Here is a 15,014-nt window from a genome sequence, read left to right on the forward strand (position 1 = left end):
GTTAAAAAAGGAAATGAGGGACTAACCTGGGGGTACAGTGCACAGGAGTCCGCCTGCCAATCCAGGAGACACGGGTTTGGTCCTTGGTCTGGGAAGACTCCATGTGCTGCGGAACAACTAGGTCCACGTGGTACTAATACTGAGACCCTGCGCTAAGCCACAGCTACGGAGCCTGCGCACTGCAGCTACTGAAGCCGGGGCACCTAGAGCCCATGCTCCAGGACAAAAGAAGCCGGAGGACCCCAACGAGGAGTGAACCCTGTTCACTGCAACCAGAGAAAGTCCTTGTGCAGCAACAAAGACCCGCTGAAACCACAAACAGAAAAAAAATTTTTTTTAACAGAGCTGGATGGTGGTTAAAGTGGTCAAAACAGATTTTAGGGGGTGAGGGGGAGGCGAAGAAAAGTGGCAAAAAAAAAAAAGGAGATTTTATTCAGGAATGATTGCAATAGAGAAACCTCAGGATACAACTGGCATCGATTCTAAATACAACATGAACAAAGGGGCATTTCAGGGCCGGCTGGGGTGAGAGTTGTAGTACAGGTGAAAGGCAAATTACTAAGAGGAAAAATCAGAGCTAAGAGGGAATTCTGACTAAACCAAGAAGGCAGACCTTCGAGTCTGCCATGAGTGGTCAGTGGTCAGCAGGGGGACGACGGGAGGGTGAGGAATTTGACCAGATAGCATCAAGGGTGATCAGATATCCAGGGTATGGGATTCTGTCTACACTGACTTAACAAGATTCTTCCTAAAATTGGGTGATGCAGGATGGGACAAGGATGGGGTCTAGTTGAGAAAAGGATTCAGAGGAGCCTGAGTCAAGTCTGCTCAACGAGTCTTTTGTCAGGGTTTCTTTGTAAACCTGGCTGAGCACGTCTTCAGATAAGGAGGCCCACACGTGACAAGCTCTGTTCATCACCTTCCATCTCCCGTACACAGCGCTTCAACCAGTGTTTGAGCCTCTCAGACAGGACTAGATGACAGTGATTGTCAGACATTAGAGGAAAGCTAGAAGCATGACAGAGTTGTATATCTTTCAATTAAAAAGCAAAACAAAACAGGGAGAAAGAACTCGAGCAGCAGAGCAGTGCATGAAACTGAAAAAAAAAAAAAAACCTGTTAGAAACAACTATGATTAGAAAACTCCAAAGATTTCACAAAAAAACCTTAGGATAAACAAATTCAGCAAAATAATCAGGTATAAAATCAACATACAAAAATCTGTTACATTCCTAGCCAAGAACAATTTCTAGAAAGAACATTAATAAAAAAATTTCATGTACAATAGCATCAAAAAGAATAAACTACTTAGGAATAAACTTCACCAAGGAAGTGAAAACTACAAAATATTTTTGGAAAAAAAATAAAGACAACACAAATACACAGCAGTGAAGACACCTGTGTTCATGGATTGGAAGTTAAGATGCCAATGCTACTCAAAGCAATTTATAGATTTAATGCAAACCCTATCAGAATCTCAACGGCATTTTTTTTCCAGAAAAAGGAAAATCCATTCTAAAATTCACATGGAATCTCAAGGGACCCTGAAAAAGAGCAAAGTTGGAGGTCTCGTACTTCCTTATTTCAAAGCTTGTTACAAAGCTAGAGTAACCCAAGCAATACGGTACAGGCATAAAGACAGACATAGAGACCAAGAATAGAATAGAGAGGGAAATAAATGCTTGCACACATGACCAAATGATTTCAATAAGGGTGCCAAAGCCAGTCAATGGGAAAAGGACAGTCTTTTCAACAAATGGCATTGGGAAAACTACATATCAACATGTAAAAGAATGATGTTGGATCCTTACCTTATACCATATACCAAAACTAACACAAAAACGGATCGAAGACTTAAAAACAAGACCCAAAACTATAAACTCTAGGGGGTTAATACCCAAAATCTATAAAGAACTCCTATGATTCAACAACAATAACAAAAGAATAATCCAATTTTTAAACAGGCAAAAGATTTGAATAGCCATCTCTCTAAAGCAAATATACAAATAGCTAATGAGTACATGAAAAAATGCTCAACATCACTAATTAGGGAAATGCAAATCAAAACCACAATGAGATACCACCTCCTATCCATCAGGGTGGCTCCTACCAAACAAGAGAAAGAAAGAGTGAGTTGAGAGAGGAAGGATGAAAATAACAACTGTTGGTTAGGATATGGGAAATTAGAGCCCTTGTGCAACGTAAATTGGCACAGCCATTATGGAAAACAGTATAGTAATTCTTCAGAATATTAAAGATAGAATTATCATATGATCCAGCAATTTCACATCCCATTATACATCCCAAAGAATTGAAAGCATGATCTCTAAGAGATATCTATACACCCATGTTCATGGCAACATTAGTCACACTAGCCAAAAGGTGGAAGCAACCCAAGTCTCCATCAGTGGATGAACGGATACACAAAACATATGTGTACAATGGACACTGTTCAGCCTTAAAAAGGATGTAATTACTGACACATGCTACATCATGGATGAGCATTAGGACATTATGCTAACTGAAATAAACCACTCACAAAAAGACAGATGCTCTATGATTCCACCTATATGAGGTATCTAGAGCAGTCAGATTCATAGAGACAGAGGGTTAAATGATGCTTGCCAGGGGCTGAGGATGGGGGGATTGGGGAAGAAATGGAGTATAGAGTTTTGATTTTGCAAGATGAAAAAGTTCTGAAGATCAACTGCATGACAATGTGGATATACTTGACAATCCTGAACTGCACACTGAAGAATGGTTACGATGGTAAATGTTACCTTACATGTCTTTTATCACAATTAAAAATTTTAAAGCAATTATAATTCATGTTTTGAGAGACACAGGAGATAATATTACATCCATGAATAAGAGTAGGCTGTTATTTAAAAAAAAGAATAAGAATTTGCTCTTAAAATGAAAAATTATGAGAAGAAACATAAAAATCCAACTACAAAATTGGGAAAATAAAGTTGAGGTAATGTCCCAGATAACAGGATGTTTTTCAAAATGGAAAATTGGAAAGAATATTTTGAAAAAATAGAGGATCAATCCAAGGGGTCCAACATCCAACCAAAACAGAAAAAAAAAAAAAAACCAGAAATGGAATGGAGGAAATTAGCACACAGAAATGTCCCCCAAACTGATTCTTAGATTAAGAGATTGATTTCCACATTGACAGGTTCACCCAGTGCCCATGATAAACGCACATTTGAAACTTTAGAGCTCTGAGAGATCCTAAGAAAGTCCAGAGAGAAAAATCAAGTCACACATACACACACAGGATCAGATGTCAGAGCGTCAGCTGACTTCAATAGCAACAATAGATCATCTCCCCAAAATTGTGGGGGCAATTTATTTCTAGCCTAGCAAAACTATCAGTCAAAGCTATTGGAATACATGTTCTGCCAAAAACAAGGAAATAAATTCTGGCTGGCGGGAAGCAAAATTCATTCTTCACTGTGGCATGCTGGGTCTTTAGTTGGAGCATGCAAACTGTTTATTGCAGCATGTGGGATCTAATTCCTCGGCCAGGGATGGAACCTGGGCCCCCTACATGGGGAGCTTGCAGTCTTGGCCACTGAGCCACCAGGGAAGTCCCTGTTTGTTTGTTTTTAATGAGGTGATTAAATATCTCCAGAAAAGCAAAAATGTTGTCCAATAAGGAAAAAATGAAATCATAACATACTTCAAGGCTCAGCTATGAACAATAGTTCCATAGTTATTAATATTATATTTAAACACTGAAGCAACAGCAATGCAATGCTATAACTAAACTGAGAGGCAAGGAGGGAAAATGATGTGTGCGATGAGATGGATGAAGGGAATTATGTCTTCATCTTCCATAGAAGGGAGGCAACAGACGCAGTTTCAAAAAGTGGAAAGTCTGGATTAGGTGCGTTATTTAAAAATAAGAAGGCATGTGGCAGAAGTGCCATCTGAAATGTGTAAAAGAGGGGCTGTCTTTGGAAGTGAGACCTGAGATTGGGGAAAGGATGGGGCAAGCAACTGATTTTTTAATTATACGCCTACAATAAGTCAGTTACCTGACTTCTTCAACTAATACAAGTGTAAATATGATAGATGGGTTTCCCTGGTAGCTCAGGGATAAAGAATCCACCAGACACAGAATGGTTCTTCTGGTTTGGAAAGATCCCACAGGCGGCGGAGCAGCCACGCCCGTGGACCGCAACACCTGAGTCTGTGCTCTGGAGCCCTGGAGTGGCCACGACTGAGGGTGGGCGCCTAGAGAAGCCACCACTACGAGCAGCCCATGCAAGGAACTAGAGAGGAGCCCCCACTGGCCACACTAGACAAAAATCCCTGCAGCAGTGAACACCTAGCACAGCCCAAAATAAATCAATTATAGAAAGAAATTGGAGGTAGAGATTGCTTTGTAAAAAGCTTAGATGCTCAAGCAGCAGACGGCTGTAAAAACAGTTACTTTTCCTATAAACACTTAGATTATCACTGTCATCTGTAAATCCATTTACAAAAAAGCACACATTACTTTTTTATTGCTTAGAAAATAAAATTATGCTCTATTAAGTACAAAAAATTAAACTGAAAAAAGAAAAAAAAATTCCAACTACACGCAAGTCTATGAAGCAGTGATGATACTGCTTTGAAACCTGTATGCAGGACAAGAAGCAGCAGTTAGAACCAGCCAAGAACAACAGACTGGTTCCAAATTGGGAAAGGAGTACGTCAAGGCTCTATATTGTCACGCTGCCTACTTAACTTCGATGCAGAGTACATCATGAGAAGTGCTGGGTTGGATGTGTAGCACAAGCTGGAATCAAGATTGCGGGCAGAAATATCAACGACCTCAGATATGCAGATGACACCACCCTAATGGCACAAAGCAAAGAGGAACTAAAGAGCCTCTTGAGGAAGGTGAAAGAGGAAAGTAATAAAAATTGGATTAAAACTCAACATTCAAAAAACTAAGATTATGGCATCTGGTCAGTCACATCACTTCAAAGCAAATAGATGGGAAAATAACGGAAACAGTGACAGGCTTTATTTTCTTGGGCTCCAAAATCACTTTGGACTGTGACTGCAGCCACAAAATTAAAAGATGCTTGCTCCTTGGAAGAAAAGCTATGACAAACCTAGACAACATATTAAAAAGCAGAGACATCACTTTGATGACAAAGATCCATAAATCGAAGCTATGGTTTTTCCAGTAGTCATCTATGGATGTGAGAGTTGGACCATAAAGAAGGCTGTTGTTCTTCAGTCCCTCAGTCATGTCCAACATTTTGCAACCCATGGACTGCAGCACATCAGGCTTCCACTCATGTCCATTGAATCAGTGATGCCATCCAACGATCTCATCCTCTGTCATCCTGTTCTCCTGCCCTCAATCTTTCCCAGCATCAGGGTCTTTTCCAATGAGTCAGCTCTTCGCATCAGGTGGCCAAAGTACTGAAGCTTCAGCTTCAGCACCAGGCCTTCCAATGAATACTCAGGATTGATTTCCTTTAGGATTGACTGGTTTGATCTCTTTGGAGTCCAAGGGACTCGTAAGAGCCTTCTCCTGCACCACAGTTCAAAAGCATCAATTCTTCGGCACTCAGCCTTCTTTATGGTCCAACTCTCACATCCATGCATGACTACTGGAAAAACCATAGCTTTGACTACATGGATCTTTGTTGGCAAAGTAATATCTCTTCTTTTGAATATGCTATCTAGGTTTGTCATAGCTTTTGTTCCAAGGGGCAAGTGTCTTTTAATTTCATGGCTGCAGTCACTGTCTGCAACAATTTTGGAGCCCAAGAAAATAAAGCCTGTCACTGTTTCCATTGTTTCCCTATCTATTTGCCATGAAGTGATGGGACCAGGTTCGATTATCTTAGTTTTTTGAATGTTGAGTTCTAAGGCAGGTTTTCACTCTCCTCTTTCACCTTCATTAAGAGCCTCTTTAGTTCCTTTTTGCTTTCTGCCATTTGGCTGGTATCATCTGCATATCTGAGATTATTGTTATGCAGATAAAGAAGGCTGAGCAACAAAGAACTGATGCTTTTAAACTGTGCTGTTGGAGAAGACTCTTGAGAGTCCCTTGGACAACAAGGAGATCAAATCAGTCAATCCTAAAGGAAATCAACCCTGAATATTCACTGGAGGTGTTCAGTTCAGTTCAGTCGCTCAGTCATGTCCAACTCTTTGCAACCCCATGGACCACAGCACACCAGTCCTCCCTGTCCATCACCAGCTCCTGGAGCTCACTCAAACTCATGTCCATTGAGTCAGTGATGCCATCCAACTATCTCATCCTCTCTTGCCCCCTTCTCCTCCTGCCCTCAATCTTTCCCAGCATCAGGGTCTTTTCAGATGAGTCAGTTCTTTGCATCAGGTGGCCAAAGTATTGGAGTTTCAGCTTCAACATCAGTCCTTTCAATGAGCACTCAGGACTGGTCTTCTTTAGGATGGACTAGCTGGATCTCCTTGCAGTCGAAGGGACTGTCAAGAGTCTTCTCCAACAACACAGTTCAAAAGCACCACTGGAAGTGTAACAGGAGGGAAAGGGGCAGGGCACAACTTTTGGAAGAATGACAAAGCCCAAGGACACAACATAAACTGATTAGGATCAAATGGGACCAAGATGGCAGATAAGACTAGACCTTGATCCTCAGTCAGCAAGTGGAATGACACACCCAGAGGTGCCAGTTCCAAGGCACTGTCAAAAGACCAAGGAGTGGGTGGTGGCCCAAATCCTGGAAATCTCCACCCCTTCCCCAGAATAGTTGGAATAATCCTCCCACTCACTTGCATATGAAATTACCCAGCTTATTAAAAAAAAAAAAAATGTGATGTTGGAGAAGATTCTTGAGAGTCCCTTGGACTGCAAGGAGATCCAACCAGTCCATCTTAAAGGCAATCAGTCCTGAATATTCATTGGAAGGACTGATGTTGAAGCTGAAACTCCAATACTTTGGCCACCTGATGCAAAGAACTGACTCATTCAAAAAGACTCTGATGCTGGGAATGATTGAAGGCAGAAGGAGAAGGGGACAACGGAGGATGAGATGGTTAGATGGCATCACCAACTCTATGGACTTGAGTTTGAGTAAGCTCCGGGAGTTGGTGATGGACAGGGAAGCCTGGCATGCTGCAGTCCATGGGGTTGCAAAGAGTCGGACACAACTGAGCGACTGAACTGAACTGATAAAAACTAACCACACTCTGTCTGTGGAGTGTACTTCTCTCTGAATCTGAATAAATCCACATCTTACCTATCACTTTGTCTCTCACTGAATGCTTTCTGTGATGAGATATCAAGAACCTGAGCTTCATTAAGACCTGAAACCAGGTACTGTGGCTTTTGGCTGGGTTCGAGTCCCAGCCAGGTGGGTTCAAGTCTCAAGCAGGATTTTGTCTGCTGAATCAGCCCAGAATATTCACTGGAAGGACTGATGCTGAAGCTGAAGCTCCAACACTTTGGGCACCTGATGCGAAAAGTCGACTCACTGGAAAAGACTCTGATGCTGAGAAAGACTGAGGGCAGGATAAGAAGGGGACGGCAGAGGATGAGATGGCTGATGGCATCACTGACTCAATGGACATGAGTTGGAACAAACTCCCGAGAGATGGGGAAGGACAGGGAAGCCTGACATGCTGCAGTCCATGGGGTGGCAAAGAGTCAGACACAACTTAGTGACTAAAGAACAACAGCCAGGGACAGGAGAGAAGGGAAGGAAGACTTAAGGGGAGAGACAGCCTTGAACTCTGCCTAGATGAATGGGACCAGGCTGGCCTCTCCAGCCTTCTGAATACAAAGAACGGTGGGAGTTCTTGGGCAACTGCACCCTTCCAAGGAACAAGTTTAGAGGCGGAAGAGCTGAAGGAGGGAGGAGGGGCGGACACCAAGCTCAAGGGTGTAAGAAGGCCTCTGAAGGGAGGAGAGGTCCCAAGGAGGCTGTGGGAGGAAGGAATCCCAGCCATGGAGGCCAGGGTGAGTTGTCCCCAAGGTAACAAAGTGGCTAAGCGATGTCAAATGCTGCTTTGTGGCCCGAGGACTTAGCACAGAAACAGAGCACTGCCTCTGTGATCTCACACCAGCCCGGGTGACTCCCCCCCACCCCTCCCCGCGCCCCACATGAGGCTGTTCCAGAAGCAACGAGAAGGGACAGGACCCGGTGAGGGCGTCTACACTCAGCTCCCAAGCGCAGCACACTTCCGCCCGCAGAGCCCCATCCCTTCTCTGGGAGGCAGGACACTCAGCTACTGGATCAGAGGCAGGCCATGCTTGGGACACACTCGACGTTAAAGCAATGGTTGGTTAGCAGAGACCTAAACTGAACTGGGCTTCCCGTGTCACGACAGGGGAACTCCAGCCACCCCAGGAGGCTCTGCCTTCCCCAAAGCCTGTGGAGTCACCAGCCTCCCCGCACAAGTGGAGACTTTGCTGCCAGCTGCTCCCACCTGCCTCATGATGCTCGTGGGGAAGAGGACCCCAGAGGCAGCGAGGTTCACGGGGTGGCTCCTCCTGTCTCCCAGAGCCTGTTCTCTCACGAAGAAAGGACAGTAGGAGGCTCCCATGTCCTTCTTCAGTGATTTTTTTTTAACCACAAGCACATACTACTTTTATAATGAGCAACAAAGAATAAAGACATTTCCAAGTTGAAAATAAAACGAGGCTGCAGGAGACCAGCCCATCTCTGAGGCCCCCTCCAAAGCTAAGATACTGCAATTCCAAGTAATTTCCTGTTCTTTATTTGCACATCCTGTATGTGAGGAGCATTTGGTGAACCAGTCTTGTGTCAGGGGTGGCGGGTACGCTTGTATTCCCCCCATGGATGCTGAGCCCAGCCGGCTGGCCCCGGATGTATGTTGCCAGGCTGTGGGACATATCATCTTCCCAATGTCCCCACTCTGGGAGGTCACCTGGTGTGACCGGGCCTAGCCCAAAGCTCTGGGCTCATTCCTGGCCTGGAAGATTCCCCAAATGACCTGTTCTAAAAACCACAGAAAGGGCTTGGGGGTGGGCTCTGTGGGAGACTCCTGGACCCCCATCGGAGCAGTCCTGGGGTTCTAGGGAATTTGTTGTGGTTTAACAAATCCTGGAAGAGGGGAGATGTGGCCCCACGCCCAGGGACCACTGCCTCTTTCCCAGTGCAGGAGAACCCCCTCCTTAGTAAGAGCCCCCACTGGAGGGTCTCAGGGCAGAATAGAACATCCCCCATCCATACCCAGTATATGATGAACTCACAGAAGAGTGAGGGCCCCCACATGGGTCACTCAAGCCTGAGTGGAACTCTAGTTCCACCTCCTATCAGCCCTGTGACCTTGGGCAAACCGCTTAGCTGAGGCTAGGCTATCCTAAGATAAAGAGGTCATGAATGCAGCGCCCCCCCCCCGCCGCCGCCCCGCCCAGGTGGTGGGGAGCAGGAGAGGTGTCACAAACCGCAGTGTAATCTGTTTAATCCTGGGAGGGTCCAGAGGCTGCCCTTTGGCGAAAGGAGCTTTTAATCTGGAATTCCCCCACAGACCCCGGCCGGCTCTGGAAGGTTCCCTACCCGCAGAGCGTACCCTCCGGCCTTAGTCCAGGCGAGGGCCACTACCAGCCGCTGCAGCGGGGGGACTGGTCTCCCAGCTCCGGCGCGCCGGGCTGGCCCACGACCTTGGAGGAACCCGGGAGAGAAAGCTTCACCGAGAGACAGTACTTTTCCACTGCACTGCTCGGCCACCTCGGCTGGCTTTCTGCTCTGCAGATAGGAGGCGAAGGGAGCCAGACCGGCCTCGGGAGGAACCCACCCGAACTCGCGCTCAGAGATGCGGGGAGGCAGGAGCTGAGGGGCAGGGGGCATCCAAGAAAGCGGAGAGAGGTATCGAACCCTCGCAGAGGGGCTGAGAGACCACCAGGGCGGCCTGAGAAACTTGCACTGGCAAAGCCCTTGGGTCGATTTCAAGAGCTTCCTGCTCCTTGATCTCCGACAATAATGATTAAACCCGATCCACCGCGCCTGTGCTGGGTCTCGGGCGAAGAGCCCCGCTAGCCGGCGCGGGGGGAGGAGACAGAGGAGGGGACGAGAGAGCTAGCGGTCCCGCCCGGTGATGTAGGCAGCCGGGGGAGGTGGAGCCGCGACGCCTGGAGGAGTCCCCACCGCAGTCGCGGCTCTCGGTCTACCCCTCCGAGCAGCCAGCCTCCAGCCCCGGCTCCGGCAGTTTGGGCGGCAGGGACCGCGGGGTGCCCCCCTATTCGGATCTGGAGGGGGCGAGTCTCCACCCCGCCCAGCCCCTGCTCCTCCTGGCTTCCCGGACGGCTGGAGCGACTCCCGGGGGAATCTGTTCCCGGAGGCTCGGGGCCGTCGCCCGGGCATCTCGGCTGCCAGCCCGGCTGGGCACCGGGCATCTGCGAAGCCAGCTAGCCCTGCCTGGCACTGGGGATCTGCCGGCACCGATTGTCCCCGGCGCCGCCCAGCTTCTCGAACGCCCTGGGCCGCGGGCTTCTGGGCGCGCTCCCCTCCCCCGGCCGCTGGGCCGGCCGCCCGCGAGCTCCCGGCGCCCCTAGCCCCGCGGGCCGCCGCCGCCGCCGCCGCGATGCTGCCCTGGAGGCGTAACAAATTCGTGCTGGTGGAGGACGACGCCAAGCGCAAGGCCAAGAGCCTGAGCCCGGGGCTCGCCTACACGTCGCTGCTCTCCAGCTTCCTGCGCTCCTGCCCGGACCTGCTGCCCGACTGGCCGCTGGAGCGCCTGGGCCGCGTGTTCCGCAGCCGCCGCCAGAAAGTGGAGCTCAACAAAGAGGACCCGACCTACACCGTGTGGTACCTGGGCAACGCCGTCACCCTGCACGCCAAGGGCGACGGCTGCACCGACGACGCCGTGGGCAAGATCTGGGCGCGCTGCGGGCCGGGCGGGGGCACCAAGATGAAGCTGACGCTGGGGCCGCACGGCCTCCGCATGCAGCCGTGCGAGCGCAGCAGCTCAGGGGGCCCCGGGGGCCGCCGGCCGGCGCACGCCTACCTGCTGCCGCGCATCACCTACTGCGCGGCGGACGCGCGCCACCCGCGCGTCTTCGCCTGGGTCTACCGCCACCAGGCGCGCCACAAGGCCGTGGTGCTGCGCTGCCACGCCGTGCTGCTGGCGCGGGCGCACAAGGCGCGCGCCCTGGCCCGCCTGCTCCGCCAGACCGCGCTGGCGGCCTTCAGCGACTTCAAGCGCCTGCAGCGCCAGAGCGACGCGCGCCACGTGCGCCAGCAGCATCTCCGCGCAGGGGGCGCCCCCGCCGCCTCGCTGCCCCGCGCCCCGCTGCGCCGGCTCCTCAACGCCAAGTGCGCCTACCGGCCGCCCCCTGCCGCCGAGCGCGGCCGCGGGGCGCCGCGCCTCAGCAGCATCCAGGAGGAGGACGAGGACCAGGACGAGGACGCGGGGCCGCGCGAGCGGCCGGAGGTGCTCAGCCTGGCCCGCGAGCTGAGGACGTGCAGCCTGCGGGCCGCCCCGGCGCCTCCGCCGCCCTCGCAGCCCCGCCGCTGGAAGGCCGGCCCCCGGGAGCGAGCGGGCCAGGCGCGCTGAGAGCCGAGGCGGGGGCGCGGGGGGAATGGACAGGCCTAGGCCCCAGACCCGGCCGGCCTGACGTAGAGCCTCCGGCCTCGGCCCTGCCCGCTAGGGCTCCCCCGTGGTCCCCTCACCCTGCCCTTGCCTCCCTCGTGGTCTCTGTGGCTGTCCGCCCCGCGCCTCATCCTGGCTCAGGGTGACGCCTGACATGCCCTTGAGGATGCGAGGCGGCGAGCTGGGGGAGCAGCAGTATTCCGTGTTCGACCCCCACCCCCCGGAGCCTGTCGGTGCCCTCCACTGTGGAATTGCCCCTGATGCTTAACACCAAGTTGCTTTGCCCATAGGCCACGCCCTCCCTCCCCAAACATCCTCTCTAGAGAAGGGGGCTTGGGGAAGAGACTCTTCCAGAAAACCAGGAGGGTGGCCTTGGATCTTGGCCCCTGGGGGAGACAGTGGGTCTGCCTGTAGCCAGGCTAGCCTTCCTGGGGAGACCAGCCCTGGGCAGGCATTCTTACAGCGGGAAGAATAGTGGCCCCGGAGAGCTGAGGCCAGGCCCCAAGTGGCATCTGAGTCTACTGCCAATCCACATAAGGAAGAGTGCCCAGCCTCTACACCTGGCCTCTCCACCCCTTGGAGGACTTCTGGGACTTCGCTGCTCTGCCTGTGGAGAAAACAGGGATGTTCCTACCACCCCCAACAACAGCCGGCCCAGGGAACAGCTCTCTGCGCAAGGCCGCTGCCCAAGCCTGTGTCCTGGCACCCGCAGGACTCCTCACCCACTCTGTCTTTCTGCATACAAATGTGAGTCCCTGCTTGGTGCCCCACAGCTAGGACCAAGACGTGGCCTCCAACGGAGGTAAGAGCGCTTCTGGCAGGTGTTTGAGGCACTGACCACCCAGCAAATGGACAGGGGAGAGATGTCCCCAAGCCAAGGCTTGTCAGAGCCGGAGGGTCCTGACAGCACCCGGGTTCTCACAGGAAGATGAGGCCAGAGAGTGTGGTGACCCCACCAGGGGAGCGGGCCCCTGCCCACACTTCTTTTAACAAGGTCACTAAAAGCCCAAAGATCTATGTGTCACCAAATGATCACTGTAAATAAACCATTCCTGCTTTTTCAGCCTGTCACCACTCTTGTGTTGTGCTTGATGCCAGGCCTGCGGACGGTGAAAAGATGATCGTCAGGCTCTTGAAGGGCAGGAGAGGTCCCGGGAAGTGTTCCCTGTAGCAGCTGGGGCCAACTCTTGGGGTGAGGGGGACGAGGGAGTTGCTGCCAGGACGCTGTTCCCTGGATGTCAGGAGAGGAGACAGTAGCAGGTGCCTTGCCTGCAAATCACATGGGCTAAGCCTGGGAGGGGTATCAGCTGTCTGTCTCGGCCTCCCGGAATGTCTGTCTGCCTGGGCACCAAACGCAAGTGTCTGGAGCATTTGGGCAGGGACGGGGCAGGGGGCCAGGGCCTTCTCATGAGCCGTGTACCTTTGAGAAGATTCGTGTGGGTGTGTGTCTAGGCAAATGGTATTTTCTGGGTCTCCTTGGGGATGTAAAAGAGAGGGGTGAGCAATTCAGTTTGCTTTCAGAGGAGCTGGAGAGGTCTAGCCAGACCTTTAGGACAGCCTGAGTCCTGAGCTTGGATATCTTCTTTATTTCTGTGCTGAGCTGGGCACTGATCCCAGGGTTGTCCAGAGCCGAGACAAGCGGCCTCTGCAGTCACCCACCATCAGGACAGTTCTGTGTCCTGCTGCTGCTGGAACAGAGGGCACCCCTGTCACTTCAGCCTGGCGGGATGCAGGCAGGGTCAAGGGACTTTGAAGGGGCAAGCTGGGCTTGACTTCATAACACGTTTGGGGAGAGATAGGGGCCCGCTGCCACTCACTATGTGTTCATTGCTTCCCTCTTATCCACAGCCGAGGATTTGCTGGGGTTTCTCCCCATAAGGGGAAAAAGGAAAGACAGGGGAGTGGAGGAGGGGCTGCAAGGCAGCCTCTGGTGTTGGAGGCACTCTCACCCAGAAACAAGGTCACAAGCACACACTCTTTAATCAGATGTGTGCAGCAGAAATTTACTGAACGCCTGCCTTGGGACAGACACTGAGCTAGGTCCTAGCGGTCCCTGAGTCCCTCCCCCGTGGCTCATACATTCTCAAGTGAGATGCACATAATTAAAGGAACAGTTGCAATGTAATAATTCACAAGCAGACTCCCAACCTTAGCCTCTGCTCCTCCTTTTGTCTCTGGCAGCCTCCCAATAGACACACACACACACACACACACACACACACACACACGACTGCCCTCCTTCCCTCGTTCACGCTCTGTTCTCTAGATCTGGAGTTACAGGACCAGACTGAAAGGACTGTCTCTGCCTCCTTCCAGCTGTGTGATGCTGGGTAACTCATTCAGCCTCTCTGGGCCCCGCCTTTATTGATGGTAAAGTGGGAGGGGGCTGATTCCTACTTCACAGTCTGATTGTAAGAATGAAACAGAATCACGTCTGTAGAAAAGCTTTGGCAAATAAGACAATGCCCATGTGAAGAAGCACCATTTTACCCGTTTCCTGCTGTTCAGTCGCTAAGTCATGTCCGGGTCTCTAACACCCCGAGGCCCCCTGGCACACCAGGCCTCCCTGTCCTTCACCGTCTCCCGGAGTCTGCTCCACCTTGTGTCTGTTGAGTGGGTGATGCCATCCAACCATCTCATTCCCTGTCGCCCCTTCTCCTGCCCTTAATCTTTCCCAGCATTAGGATCTTTTCCTATTTCACCCATAGGATTCTTCTGTTTAGGTTAGGATTTTCAGTCCCGTCCCGACCCCTACTCCACTCACCCCTGGCAATGGTGATTATAAGTTGTTTTTATTTCTCTCTTTCTCTTTGCCACACTGCATGGCTTGTGACCTCTCAGCTCCCCACAACCAGGGATTGAACCCAGGCCAAGGCAGTGAAAGCACGGAATCCTGACCACTAGGCCACTAGGGAACTCCCACACCTCCACTCCCAGCGTGTATGATGGAGGAAGGCTCTGGCCCACCTTCCCTCTCCCAGTCGAGGATGAGATAAGCCACAAGCTGGCCAGTACAGTGCCAGCGGCCACCAGGCCACAGAGGGGGTGTTGGGGGCAGCTTTAGCCCCCCAGGCCCCAGGCCCTATTGCTCCCAAGGGAGGGAGATCCAGCCTAGGAAACACGCCCTCCTTCTCTGCACTGACTTTGCCTTTATCCCGTGGGCTTAGATGCAAGCTCAAGAAGATCCCTGAACCATTGAGCAAGCCATCCAGCGCCCCCGTGTCTCGTTTCCGGCATCCTTTTCCCCACCTGTAAAATAAAAATGGGAGTGTTCTCTGAGTTCTGGGTTTCCCAGATGTGCCCCAGGAGCTGCTGTGGGGAGTGATGGGGAGATGGAATGGGGAGGCACCCCAACCTGCTGTAACTGGAACGTCTTCTCTGTTTTCCCTTTGGGGTTTATGGGGTTCCAGTTGAATAATGAGAGCCTATGTCGCCACATCATGTCCAACTCTTTGCTGCCC

General features: G+C 51.2%; 1 protein-coding gene across 1 annotated transcript; it reads left to right on the forward strand.

Annotated features, from left to right (window-relative positions):
• FAM43B (family with sequence similarity 43 member B) lies at nt 10,051–12,624 on the forward strand. Its single transcript, XM_018055027.1, has one exon. The coding sequence runs from the start codon at nt 10,546–10,548 to the stop codon at nt 11,515–11,517; it is 972 nt and encodes a 323-aa protein (XP_017910516.1). The 5' UTR covers nt 10,051–10,545; the 3' UTR covers nt 11,518–12,624.

The sequence above is a fragment of the Capra hircus genome, chromosome 2 (genome assembly GCF_001704415.2).
Source record: "Capra hircus breed San Clemente chromosome 2, ASM170441v1, whole genome shotgun sequence".
Classification (NCBI taxonomy): domain Eukaryota; kingdom Metazoa; phylum Chordata; class Mammalia; order Artiodactyla; family Bovidae; genus Capra; species Capra hircus.